The 13505-nt window shown below is 42.6% G+C and overlaps 1 protein-coding gene across 11 annotated transcripts in view; it reads left to right on the forward strand.

The window, feature by feature from the left end:
- The window catches only part of astn1 (astrotactin 1), a 393364-nt gene that overhangs the window by 68988 nt on the left and 310871 nt on the right, over positions 1 to 13505 (forward strand). For all 11 annotated transcript variants that reach the window (XM_079347778.1, XM_079347781.1, XM_079347782.1 and 8 more), the window contains exon 2: positions 1191 to 1372. In XM_079347778.1, the coding sequence (XP_079203904.1) occupies positions 1191 to 1372 (182 nt within the window). The remainder of the gene's footprint in view (positions 1 to 1190; positions 1373 to 13505) is intronic.

Below are 13505 nucleotides of genomic sequence, written 5' to 3' on the forward strand. Positions count from 1 at the left end.
AAACAATTGTCACTTTACTCATCCTCATCTTCTTTATTTATTAAGTGTTATCCGAAAATGGATAGAAATACTGGGCGCTGATTTTCAAGTGGAGACAGATAACTTGATAACTGACACTTTCACTGTCTGTGAAAAGCAATTGACCAGTGTTTACTCTTACAGTGAAACACCTGAAGATGAGCCGTGCAATACAAGAGAGGAAGATGGTTGTTGATGACAATATCATCTTCTTCTTTCCCATGTAGTCACTCAACTACTCAAACGAACACTGCATCAGAGTTAAATGCTATCAACATGAATGATACAATCTCGTCCTCTGCTCTTTATGAACAGGATTTGCTACTTTGTTTTACATTCCAAAGCCAATATGTCTTTCACATGTTAAAGGGCGACATGTTATGAAAATCCACGTTCAGTGTTCAGTTCAACATTTATATAGGTAACCTGAGTGTTTACAAACCCACAAAAAGTGGATTAAATCCACCCAGTCCTTTGTTTGTCGTCTGCAAAATTATACAACAACAGAAAAATGCTCTGTTTCAAATGTGCTCTCCTTGTGATGTCACAATGGGATACTGGAAAAAAATCTTCCCCCCTCCCCAGGTATCTTCACCCATGGACTCTGCACCAAGCCTATAGCCGAACTTTTGTGCAGGTCCGCCATCTTTATTCTTGCTAACGGAGGAGTGATGTCTACCGGAAAAACTCAGGGGAGGGGTCGTTACATTTAAAGAGACACACACACCAAAACAGAGCGTTCTGAAAGAGCTGGTTTCTACAGTATCACAAACCTCCTCAGCTCAGAGTTTTCATTCAGACCACAGGAGGACTGTTTGAAAAGATGGAGAAGGGGGATAACATGTCCTCTTTAACCCCCGATTACTAGAAACCAGCATCGTCACGTGTTTTTTCTGGGGTTCCAGATAGCCATAGCAGAGGTACTTTGCGTACCTCATGTATAAGTTTAGTCTTCATCACATCAGCTGTTGGTTCATCCACTGTTGTTTCCCCTTGAACATTCCTGTGTCTCTTCAGCTGTCTGATCCAATGACGGCAAAAAACTGAAAATAAAACAACACTAGTGCTCAAATTCCACTGAATTTTCTCGATGATCTTGTCAACGGTTGTTTCGGAGATATTGTCTTCAAATATCTTTTTATTTATCGCCCTTTGTCGTTTGTCTCTTGCAGAGATCTCTGGGAATTCAGAGGACATTCCTCTGGTGCGCTGGAGGCAGCAGTGGCTGGAGAACGGCACTCTTCTCTTCCACATCCACCATCAGGACGGCAGCCTGAACCTCCCTGAACCCACCGAAGACCCCGCCAACAATTCAGCGAAGGAGGAGCTCCGCATCCTGCACATCTCTGTCATGGTAAACGCCTCAGTAAAGATGGAAACTGTTTCCAAGTCTAACGTTGTGGAACTTTTTTTTAATTGGATCAACTCTTGCATTTGCAAAATCCAGGCACTAAAGGACATAAATTGTTTTTTTTTCCACCCTAAAATGTACATGGATTAAGATATATGAAGTTATTTCCCTGAAGCTAAAACATTGTCTGAGACATCATCTTTGAGATAACATCCCCCTCTCTTGTTTTTGTTTCTCTAAATGAAACAGCTGACTGCCCTCTTTTTTGGGGGTAAAGCTTTAAAAGGAGCAGATTAATCCTGCAGACGTCTGTCATGGTCCGATGGCTGTTTGAGAGGCGACGAGGTTTCATTAGAAAACATCTCTGTCTTACAGTTCACTCCCTGGGATAATAACTCTTCTTTGTTCCAGAAGTACATGAAATCTCTGTCAAAGCTCCGCACAACAACAACAACAGCTCTGCCACTGACAGATATGTTTATCCAGGACACATGCTGAGTGAATAGCCTGCTTTTCTGCAGCCTGCCACGGGGCACGGAGACGTGCGACATGGAGCACGGCTGTGTTACAACTGCACAGACATGGAGGGAGTCTGGGTGGATTTCTGTATCAAAGCAGTGGGTTTCTCTGTGGTCTACATATACCCTCTTTTATGTCCGAGACTTTATGCGGCCTATAGGCAGCACAATCTGTGTTTATGTGTGGAACATATATTTAAAGATCTGCACAGAATGTAGCTTTGTGCAGGCCTGCGCTGTATCAAGCCTTATCTGCTTTGTCGGCAGAGTAGGAAACGAATGCTTAGATCTAGCTGCTTCCTCCCCTTGGCTGCGGATATGTATATTTATTAGATCTTAGATATGCCACACCTACTCGCAGTGCCCTTTCCCAGCCCAAAGACATTACAATCGCACTTTGATGGATGAGGTGTATTTTCAGACATTGAAAGCATATTATAGCTGCATACACAAATGATTACTCAGCTTGAGAAGACTTTTACCAGCAGCTACATCTGCTGAACGGAAGCAGGGAGTCGCACTTCCACACACCCGCTGAATGTCACCCGTTTTGACACCTTGAAACAAATAACCGACCTTGACGATCTGCTGCAGGTTTTGCATGTGCGAGTTAACACCCGCCTGATCTAGAGGGTCTGCACAGGCTCGAGTGGTGACGACATGTTTAAGTGCACATGAGCAAAAACCAGTGCAGACGTTCTGCTTCTTCCCTCTTTGATTCCCTTCTAATCTCACATTTTCAGTCCCTGCCCATCCTGCAGTTCACATCCCATCAACCTCAGGTTTGTGTCTTTGTGCTACCTGCTCTGCTAATTCCTCTCATCCTGAAAGAGCAGGGGTGGCACAGTGCTCTTTTTTTTAAATGAAGGTGTGGGTAGGGAGGGATTAGCATGCAGATATGAGCAGACCGTGACAACAGATGGGAGCCGTGTTGCCGCTGCGCTGCCCAGGCCCCCGCTGCAGCTTGCCACCCGGCTGGAGGCCGCGACCTATAAATCCAAAGCAGTGTCACTTGTTCGACTCCTTGTGGACACAAAAGGGCTCCTGAAGGCTGCTATACGGGCTTTTTAGCTCAAGCTCACACCTGTCACTGGAGCTCTCTCCGTAGTGTGTTTTAGGACCCTGCAGGTCAGCACAGGCCGTGGTGTGGGAGACGTGACAGAGGCAGTGGGAGACACTTTTGGATGTCTCAGTTACTTCGAGTCGATGCCAAAAAATCAAAGGAAACCTGTTCTCATGCAACAAAAAAAAAATCAGAGGTAGACACTTATTCTGGTTTACAACAGCTTGAACATTGCACTAATCAAAGCTTGAATCGAGGTTCTGTGAAGCAGATCAAGCAGTTGAAAGAAGCCTGGTGACTGAAAAACAACAACAAAGACATTTTTCACATGTGAACTCCCATAGCTTAAGGAGGACTGGCTGTTCATATATGCACCTCACAGCAGGAGACTATCCCTGTTAGATGGGGGGGGGGGGTCTCTCCTGAGGTGGGGGAAAAAAAAAAAAGAGGCAGAAGAATCTGTAAAATGCTTTAATGAGAATATCTGCCTTTATTTATCAATGCTACGTCTCGTTCAACAGAATGACAACATAAACTAAAGTGTGGAGAACAACAAGCAGGAAACGTAATGCATCTGTTTGATTTTGTGCACAGATCTTAGTGGTGGATACAGTCTGTGCACCGTGCAGCAGTCACAGTATAGAAACGTCCCCCCCCCCCATGGAAATATGCTCTCCATGTATTCGTTGGATTTAAAACCTTATTTTATTATTTGAAACAAAATGTTTCAAAGACATCTCTTTGCAGGATATGATCAGAGTCACTTCTTAGAAAGAAAAGATTATGACTTCCAGTTAAAAATGTTTCTTCTCATTAGAAAGGCAAAACCGACAAAAGGATCCTTTAGTGTTATTGAATCAAAATCAATTATCATATCTATAAAGAAATTGACTTAAATAATGTCTTTGTAATTGTGATTTAATGGTATCATTATCCAGTACGTTTGGTGAGTTGAGGGGATCCATTTAAATAGCCTTTTTAATTTTGAGAAAGAATCTCTGTCTTGTGGTGATAAATATGTCCCCCTCGTGCAGGTTCCTACTGTTAGAGAGGGTGTGGGGCCCCCTCACATTTTGGCTTGCTGCTTGGGTCCAAATCTCACAAATGGAGGTAGCATCAACTTCGACCTCACAAAAGTGACCTACAGGCAGGGGCGCTTCTGGGGTCTGTTCGGGCCCAAAGCAAACATTCAGTAGGGGCCCCTCCAACCAGCGTCCATTATTATTTTCACAGCAATAATGCATGCGACACTTCGCAGGGCACGGAGAGTGAGTGCTGTCAGATGGGGCCTCATTAGGGAGGTTTGCTACCGTCATTTATTTATTTTTTATTTTACATTTTGAGGCAATGCTGTGGTTTAAAGTTTGCCCCCAGCCCTCTGGGGCCCCTCTACTAGTCTGGGGCCCCAAGAAGTCGCCTGCCCTCCTCTAAACTTGAGTTAGATGAACGTCTCATCAGGGTAGACATTTAACTGTCTAACATTCTGCGAGTGATGGACGTGAAGCTGCTAACAAAAACAACAAAAACATTTTTTTTATCTCAACGGTAGATTTTGACAGAGCTGCTGCCAGTTTTTTTTTTTTTTTTTTTTTAAATCAAATGCTTGAAATGACTGAAATGATCCCAGGTCTGCTCAGCCAGGACGCAGAAGATTTAATCGGCCACAGTTCACTGCCTGGCCACTGCTCCCACCACAAGACTGTTTATGCCTAATGGATGAGCTGGGACTCGACACTTCTGTAGGATTGAAGAGGAGCCAGGCTTATTATGGGTCCGATCCTAAAGGGGAATCAGGTTCAATGAACTGCACCAAAGTTAGGGTCCAAGGCCAGGAAAGGGATTTTTGTCGCTCCAGCCGGCCTGAAAAATACTTTCTTTATTTTGTCAGAAAGAGTCATTTCCAGTCAGACTGCTTTGGTTCTGATGTGTGCTGTTTGCTAAAGTTGGAGGCTTCCTCATGCAGGGTTCAAAGCTTCTCCCCGTGCACTCATATCCAACAAGGTGACCACAGCGTCCTTCACTGACTGCGCTGGATCATCCATAATAGATGACTAACCTTGTGCATGTGTGTACTAGCAACACCAGGCGAGGCACTGGCAGTTCAAACACACGCACACGCACGCACACACACACACACACACACACACACACAAAAGGCACACGCACACACACACACACACACCCAAACTTCAGCCTGAGCCCTGCAGGCACAAACGGCTACAAAGTCAATCCCAACTCTCCAGCCAAATAAAGACAAACGAAAACACTTTACATCGAAAGCAACATCAGATATTCAATGTGGCATGATTGTTGTTTTTCCATAGAGACACTTAAGCTCTGCTATATCATCGCTCTACACAATTCTCCTTTTTAATTTCCAAATATTAATCAGCTGCTGTATTGCCACGGGGCCTCGATGGATCAATCCAATCATCGCATACAGTACGGAGGTATCCAAACAAACCAATTACATTATTCCAAAGACTAATATGGTTTTTCAAGCTTAGGATTTAGATTAGTTTTGGGTTTTTTTCCTCTCCCCAATTGGAGCTCTTTTGTTTTCCCACAGAGGCCATAAAGTAACTTTTTAATCTCCACAAGCAGTAAAGACTAACTCAAACAAACAAACGGAAAAAAAAAAAAAAAAAAAACAATGTCAAAGAGTTAAAGGCTCAATATGTATGAAATGTACTGAATTAAATGACAACATAACAATATGATCCGAGATGTTGAAGTGCAGCAGCCAGTATGTCCTCCTTCTAACTTTAGATCCTGATGTGCTGAATGCTCTGGATTTGTTTGGACCAGAGAAGGGAGGCAGTTTTAAGGCGCTCCTACATTTTGAAGGCCCTTCAGTTTGCTAAACAAGCAGCAAACCAACAGATATACTGTCTACAGTCTACAGACTACTACAGTCTACAGTCCTCCAAAATAGTGGTCAAGGTAAAAGTTCGACCTGCTGTAGGGGCCTGAATTACTAAGATCTCAATTAAATTATTGTGCCTATGTCTCCTCCTAACTGCAGCCTGCAGTGCGTAACACTGGGGCTCTTGGATTAGCACATTCTTTTCAAAGGTGTTAAATTCAGACACCGTCACAATCACAGCAATTTTTGCCCGTCCTGGTAAATCACATTGTGTACTAACTTAACTTCTTTACATTTTCTCCTCCCAGTATTTTGCACTCTGTAGCAGAAATGTCACATTTGCATATTCATGAAGGCAAACATACTATTTGGACAATACGTGTTGTTTTGCTCATATGAAAGACGCAATCCTCACTGCACGCTGTTAGTACATCAGATGGCACATTTTTTGCTGGTGGCATCAAGTTTGCACACATTTCAATTTTAAACCTTTAGTAAATCAGGCCCTAGGTGTTGGGTTACAGTTTGGTCCTTAAAGAGATAAAGAGTAGAGTAGAATAAAATAATCTGGCTTCAAAGACACAGCTATAATATTGACACTTGAAATATTACTGACTGTCGGTTTTTGTGAAGATTTTGGGCGGTATAGTCAGATCTCTTTTGACTTCAGCTGTATGGAGACTCTTGAGGTACAAGTTTGTTGTGGATCAGTCGTGTGAAAAAAAAAAAGCCCCTCGCTGTGCCCACTCAACCTAAAAGGTGAGGAGCAGTGGAGTCTGTCCGAGCCGTATGGTGTCTGCTGTTCACGGCCTGGCTGCTCCTTTGTTTCAGTCTGTAGGTTTTAAGGAGTGTCCCGACACTAAATCAGTGTTTGTGTGGTTTTCAGCACAGTCACTTTATTACTTGTATTGACCCAGCTTGTGTTAAAGTGATGACTTCAACAGAAGTTTCTCTTTTTATGAAATCCAATATTTCTGTTCGCTTGACCTCAAAAGAAATCTGTGAAATATCGGCGACATTCACTTCCCTTGCACACAGAGTTTGAAGGACTGTGGGTGTACAACAACAATAATAATACGAGGAAATGATTCCTGGACTTGTTATAAGCCAGACGTTGTTCAATCGATCACTGATTATATTTGCAGAGCTGCAGCTCAGATTATTTTTGCCATCGATTATTCTGCCAGACATTTTCCAATCTTTAAGTCTCATAACTAAGAAAAATATCAGAATTTCCCTCATTGAGAGTGAGCTTTTCAAGTGACCTCTGTTGTCAACAAAAAGATGAAGTAAGGAAAACGCGATGAAAAAAGAACAACCATTTACAACCTCATCGTGCGTATTAGCCACTGAATGTAAATATGAAACGATGAAGCCTGAGTGATGTCACCCATCTTTTCCTGCAGGGCGCTCCGAAGGCTCAGCAGCAGCAGCCGCCATGTTGGAAATCCTGTCTCAGCCTAACTATCAACCTAACGACAGGCTGAGAGCTGGAGCTGAGGCGGGTTTTTAAGCCTTTAAACAAACTGTTACATGGAGCCTGTCGATCATGTCAGGTACGCGGCTCCGGCTCAGTTGAGAGAGTCAGTCCTCTCTGAAACAGAAAGTCGAGGGTTTGATCCCCAGCTCTTACAGCAAAATGTCCGATGTGTCCTTGGGCAAGACGCTTAACCCCAAAGTTGCTCCCGCTGCTTCGTAGGCAGCATATACATGTGCATGAACAGAACAGTGACTTCTGATGGACACTTCACACTGCTGCTTCTACCATCAGTGTGTCGGTGTGACCTGCAGTGTGAAAGAGCTCTGAGTAGTCAGAAGACTAGAGAAGAAATATACAAGCTAAGGTCCATTTATCAAAACAGAGCCAGAAAGCCTGACATGTTCAAACAAACAGAAAAAGAAAAGTCTAATGTTTTGGAACTGAGGTGTTTGATAAAGCTTTTAACGAAATTCCAATTTAGTTTTTTTGCCACAGGTTTTTTTGTATCACATTTGATACAGCGGGTGTTTCTGTCAATGATTTCAGAGGAACTTTTATTAAGAAAATACCCAAAATGTATTTTAAGATGGCATTTCAGCAATTAATTAGATCAATTAAATCATCAATGTAATGTAGATTACAAAAATGTGACATCATTGTTTAAGGACAAAGCACCTTATAAACCTGCAGTATCAATTTTGATAGACACTTATCATTTAACCGTAATAAAACTCATTTTATGTAGTAATGCATTGTTTGAATACAGAAGATACTCATTTCAAAGAATGAGTATCTATATAAATATTATTCTGTAACTTCTTAAAAATAAGCACAGATTTTCCTGCTATAAGTGTGTGGATGAGGTCAAAACATCGGCCATTTTGAAAAGGTCAAAAACGCCCTTACACTGCCAGCAGTCAAATGAGAATCCTCTAGAGAGCAGAATGCATATATCAGATCATATGCAATGTGTTTTTAAAGGAACGTTTTGATCATATTGATAAGATAGAGGTGTCATAAATTGAAAACCAGACCTTTTTTTTTTAAACCCAATTTTAAAAAAGTTAATTTATTTTCTCTTATTTGGCTGTTGTATTCTTGAAGCCGGCTTCAAGTTGACATTTTGCAAATTTGGCACTTCCGCATTGGCTTCTTTGTTGCTTGGAGGGTGCTGCTTGGAAACAGCTCAATAATAGTCTCTAAGAACGTCGACAAAGTGTCCAGCTGCCTGGAACGATTCAACCTGATTATCATGAAAATGACGTCAAAGTAAAATCCTTGTTTAAAGATGATTTTTTTAGGCTTATGTTTGTATTTGGACACAACATCTGAAGTTAGATAGTAAACATGGGAGAGAGAGAGAGTGAGGGGTGACGGGCTCCATCCAGGGCCGAGACAGTGAGTGGAACCAGAGCATCAAGGACTGCAGCGTCTGTTCATGGAGTGCCTGCTCTCCCAACTTATGTCCAATCAGGAGAAACAAGTGAATAGAGAGAGTTATTTATTACAATGAATAACATAGAAATGAGTCTAGACAGAAAGTCTTTGGGTCTTGGACTCTGTGCGGTGGGTGATGCGTTCCCCCCTGTGGAGTCCGGACCCTGGTGGTGGTGAAGTCGATGACTTGTTCAGTCTGGATGGGTGCAGAAGTGATGGATGGTGATGATTTTTTCAAAGACAGGCAGTGATGGTCAGGTGGAGGGCCCCACGAGACATCAGCATGATGGAACTAAACAAACTTAACAGGAGAGCCGAATGATGATAAGGTTAAACAAGATCAATGAAAACATCCAGGCAGTGCAGATGCACAGATCCAGCACGGGCAGCGAGTGTTTATCCCCTGAACGTCAAACCTTTCTCTACTCTGATTGGCACAACACGTGTGACATGTTAGCTTGACGTGTGTGTGGACGTCTGTTAGCATATGTGCACACAGCGTGAAACAGCTTGTCTATATGAGTCTGAGATCGGCAGACAAAGAATTACGAGGACGTGCTGGTCAGCCGAGCAGGCTGAAGATCACAAGATTGTGTTCACATGTCGACCTATCAGTGCGTCTTTTAAATCAGGATTTTACTCAGCCTTTCATGTGAGCCCAAAGTTTAGCTTAACACCTCCAGCATACATAGAGCAAAGCTTTGGTGACATATTTCAAAACTTAACAAATATAGTATGCTAAGTTTTGAAAATATAATCATATATTCAAATCTTTGCCTGCTGTTCAAGATAGTTAATGGTATGGTAGCTCCTCCGTTAAAAAAGTTTATCGCACTCAGCTCAGAAATCACATCTCGAACCACTCGGTCGACAGTTCGAGGCCAGTGTAGGATTCCTCAGTGTAAAACAGCATTCGGCAGCTCAGCTTTCTCCAGTGTGGCCATCAGAGAGTGGAATAAGTTGCCAACAGAGCTGACCACATGTGTACATTTTAAGACTTTTTCACACCAGGCCAAAAAATGGCTTCTTTTAAAACAAGCCTGCTCCCACAATGTAGTGTAATTAGTTTGTATGTGAAAGTTAGTACCTCTTTTTATCCAGTATGTTTTTAGTGTGTATGTGATAGTTTTAAATGCAATGTACCGTAAATTCCGTACTATTGAGCGCACCTGGATATAAGCCGCACCGGCTAAAAATAAGTAAATAAATGTATTTGTACATATATAAGCCGCACTTGATTATAAGCCGCAGGTGTCCACGCTATAACAAGAGCTATTTACACAGACGTAGGCTACCGGTAACATCCGCAAATACTGTAGCGCCCGTACGGACGTTAAAGGACGACGAGAGTGTTCAAATAATAACTTTTAATAACCCGATCACTGTCGGCCGTGACCACGCCGTTTACAGCAGAGAGCAACACATAACTTGCCGTAACAATCCAACTCTCTCCCCCAGCGTTCTCTCATACAGCCACTCAACACGTTCTCGCTGGTGCATTCACTGACTCTCCACATAATCGGAATTATGAACACATTATCAACTACTGACTTTACAACATGAACCGTTACAATACGAAGCCTAGCCGACGGTGTCTGTAACACGGCTGATGAAAAAGATGACCGTAATATATTTCACAAGAAAAAGTCCATCCATTCACTGCCTCAGAATGACTTCATTACTCACTTCCTCAGTCTCTGTTGTCGCTGTCAGTGTCATCTTAACGTGCAGCAGCTCTGTTAGCTTCTTTGACAGCCAGGTCGATCGCCTTTAACTTGAAAGCTGCATCATATGTATTTCTCCGTGTGTTTTCCATCATGAGGGTGCGTGCATGAAGCGCAAAATGACTGATATTAAGATCCGACGTGACGAAGTCAAATGTTTTTGCGGCAGAAGCTCATTGTCCCCCATAAAAAATCCATGCATTAGCCGCACCGGAGTAGAAGCCGCAGTGCTCGAAGTGTGAGAAAAAAGTAGCGGCTTATAGTCCGGAATTTACGGTAATCCTTTGGAGTGTACATACTTTGTATGTTAACAACAGCCTGCCCAGGGACTGCAGGTGGAAATTAGCACAAGTGCTACAACCCGGTACAATGCATCTCTCCTTTCTGAGGTTAATGTATATTGTACACTGCCCCTGTTCAAATAAATAAATAAATGAAATGAAATGAAACATATAAGAGGAGAATATGAGGAACAAAAATCTAAAATGTGCTGAATTTGGACTACAGTACCCTTTTTAATTTAATATCCCTCCTTCAGTAATAAAGCATATTTCCTTCAAATTCTCTGATGTGGGACGCAGGTAGCCTAGTGGTTCGTGTACCTGCCCCATGTACGGGGGGCTGCAGTTCTCCAAGCACCAAACGTGCAGCCCCTCCCTCTCTCTAATTTCTGACTATACTCTATTCTCTCTCTCCAATGATGGTGTCACAGGCCCCACCCCTCCCAATAACCCCCCTCTGTCAACTCTCTGGATATGTCAAGTTTTACCTTTGCAATATCTGTTTGTGTAGTCATCTTTGTAGACTTTAGTCTTAACTATGTTAAACTCCCAAACAACAGTTCCATTATCATCAAAGTGCCTTTGAATCACAATGATCCATGTTGTATTTTTAAAGGGTCTCAGGGATGATTTCTTCACTCTGATATCGTCATTCTGAGGAGATGGTCATTGTGACACAGCTCGGCTGGTGGGATATTGACATTCATGTGGTGACCCTCCTAAACCTGTGTTGATAGCATTGATTGTATAAACCTTAAATCAATGCGACCCCGACCACTTGTAAAGCAGGAGCCTCGGCTGAATCTCAGCCTCCAGAGTTTCTCTGAGCAGCACAGCTTGGCGTGCTTTTAAAAAAGCCTGCCGAGCGAAACAAACCAATCCATAGCTTCCCTGTGGGCTGTGAGAGCGGCACACGGCCAAAGAGCCCGGCCGGTTTGTTGTGCTGCAGAATCTCTGATGCACACAACAGGGCAGCTTGTTGTTGGTTTCAACAAACACAACAGCAAAATGAAAGTCACAGTTAAAGGAGGAAAGAGGCAGAGGCTGTATTTCATTAAAGCTGCACATATGCATATATATATATATATATATATATATATCCATTACATTGAACATGTTAGCAAAATGCAAATGCATTCACTTATTGGCTGTTTGCTTGCCTTCAATCTTTTATTTAATTTCTTTGTAATTGTGGTAGCTTCACTTTTAATAACATGCACAATAGTGTAGATTTGAATGAAATCGTGTTGCCGTCATTGGTCACCATTTGTTCTTCAAATTTCTCACCAATCCAGACAATGACTTTAACAATTATTGAAGAAGGTGAAACCCTTTAAAGGCATCTAAGGCTACCGAAGATAACTCCAAGTTCACACTGATACGGACAAACTCATTACTCTTGTGTCAGGCTGCTGGTGAGCAACAAACACCAGGGGTGTGTCCAGAGGGGTTGGGCAGGTGTGGCATGGCCCCCCTCTGAAATCTTACTGGCCATCCCGGGTGCCACACCAAAATCCTTACAAATGATTGGCTGTTTGCCTTGCCAGAGGTGGGACTGTTCAGGCTGTGTTGCTACAGCCAGCTCGTACTTTTCAACATGCAGAAGTTTCTTTGCAGTGGTTGAAGTTGTGATTTTTGGATGCACATGTTGTTTTGAGGCCTTGAAGAATGAAGCTTAGAAGACGTTAATGTTGTTATTGTTTTGTGTTACTTAAACGTCTATATCATCAGTCTCTATGATCTACAGTAACGCAGCTTAACATAAAGGAAACATGAGCTACTGGGAGTGAGGTTGTATAACTGATAGAGCAACGTTAAAGACTGTGAGCTAACAGACAGAAACCACCCCACCATGACATGTGTAACTTGTTTCATCAATTGTTTCTTTCTGCTCTTCCGTCTGAGTTGCGCCTCCAGCTGTGTCTCAGCGAACAAACAGGAAAAGTCACACAGACTTGATATGGCATCAGCATCAAATCATTTCCGCCCTGCGTTGGGATGTTAGCAGCGTCTTTCAAAGCAGACGGCGTGTTTTTAATAAACCAGACTTGCACAGCAGCTGAAATGTAACGTGCTGCTCTGCTGGTTTATTGTCCCTTTAGAAATGTATGGGACGCCATGCCGCCTTTGTAGTGAAAGAAAAATGAACAATGAACTTTTAGCCTCAATTTAATTTCCTTCGCGGAAAGCCTGGTCTGCAAGAAGAGACCTAAGAGAACACAAAATGGAGATGCAGCTGTAACTGTGTCAGAATCCTCTTCTGAGTGTTTTTCCCCATTTTCATTCTGCTGCCATACCTGCTGGTATTTTTCGCTTCATGGCCTCTAGCTCCACTGAAGAAGAAAGGAACATCTTTCGAGCGCCACCTTCATTTAATCCATGAATGCTAATCAGGAGTGAGACAAGCAACTATGCTTTCTTTTAGAAAAGAAGCTGGCTTCGACATCCTGTGAGAAAAAGGAAAACTGCATATCATCAGATGTTCAGGAGGAAAGTGAGGGATAGAAAGAGGAGCTGGGAGTCCACATGGGCCTGAGAGAGGGGCCTTTAAGGGAGTGCTGTCTGAACTCAAATACTCAATAATCCTCACAAATCCAAACATTGGATTCTGGCTAATCGTAGAAACATGTTTCATTCACCACCAGTTGTTAACGAATTAGTCTCACCGGAACAACAGGATTGGTCTGTGATGAACGGAGGAAAGTTTGGTTACGAGAGTCATTTGAACTTTTTGAAGTGTCCCAAATTGTGATTACATGAACAAACA

This window comes from Symphodus melops (assembly GCF_947650265.1).
Source record: "Symphodus melops genome assembly, chromosome: 7".
In the NCBI taxonomy this organism is placed as follows: Eukaryota; Metazoa; Chordata; class Actinopteri; order Labriformes; family Labridae; genus Symphodus; species Symphodus melops.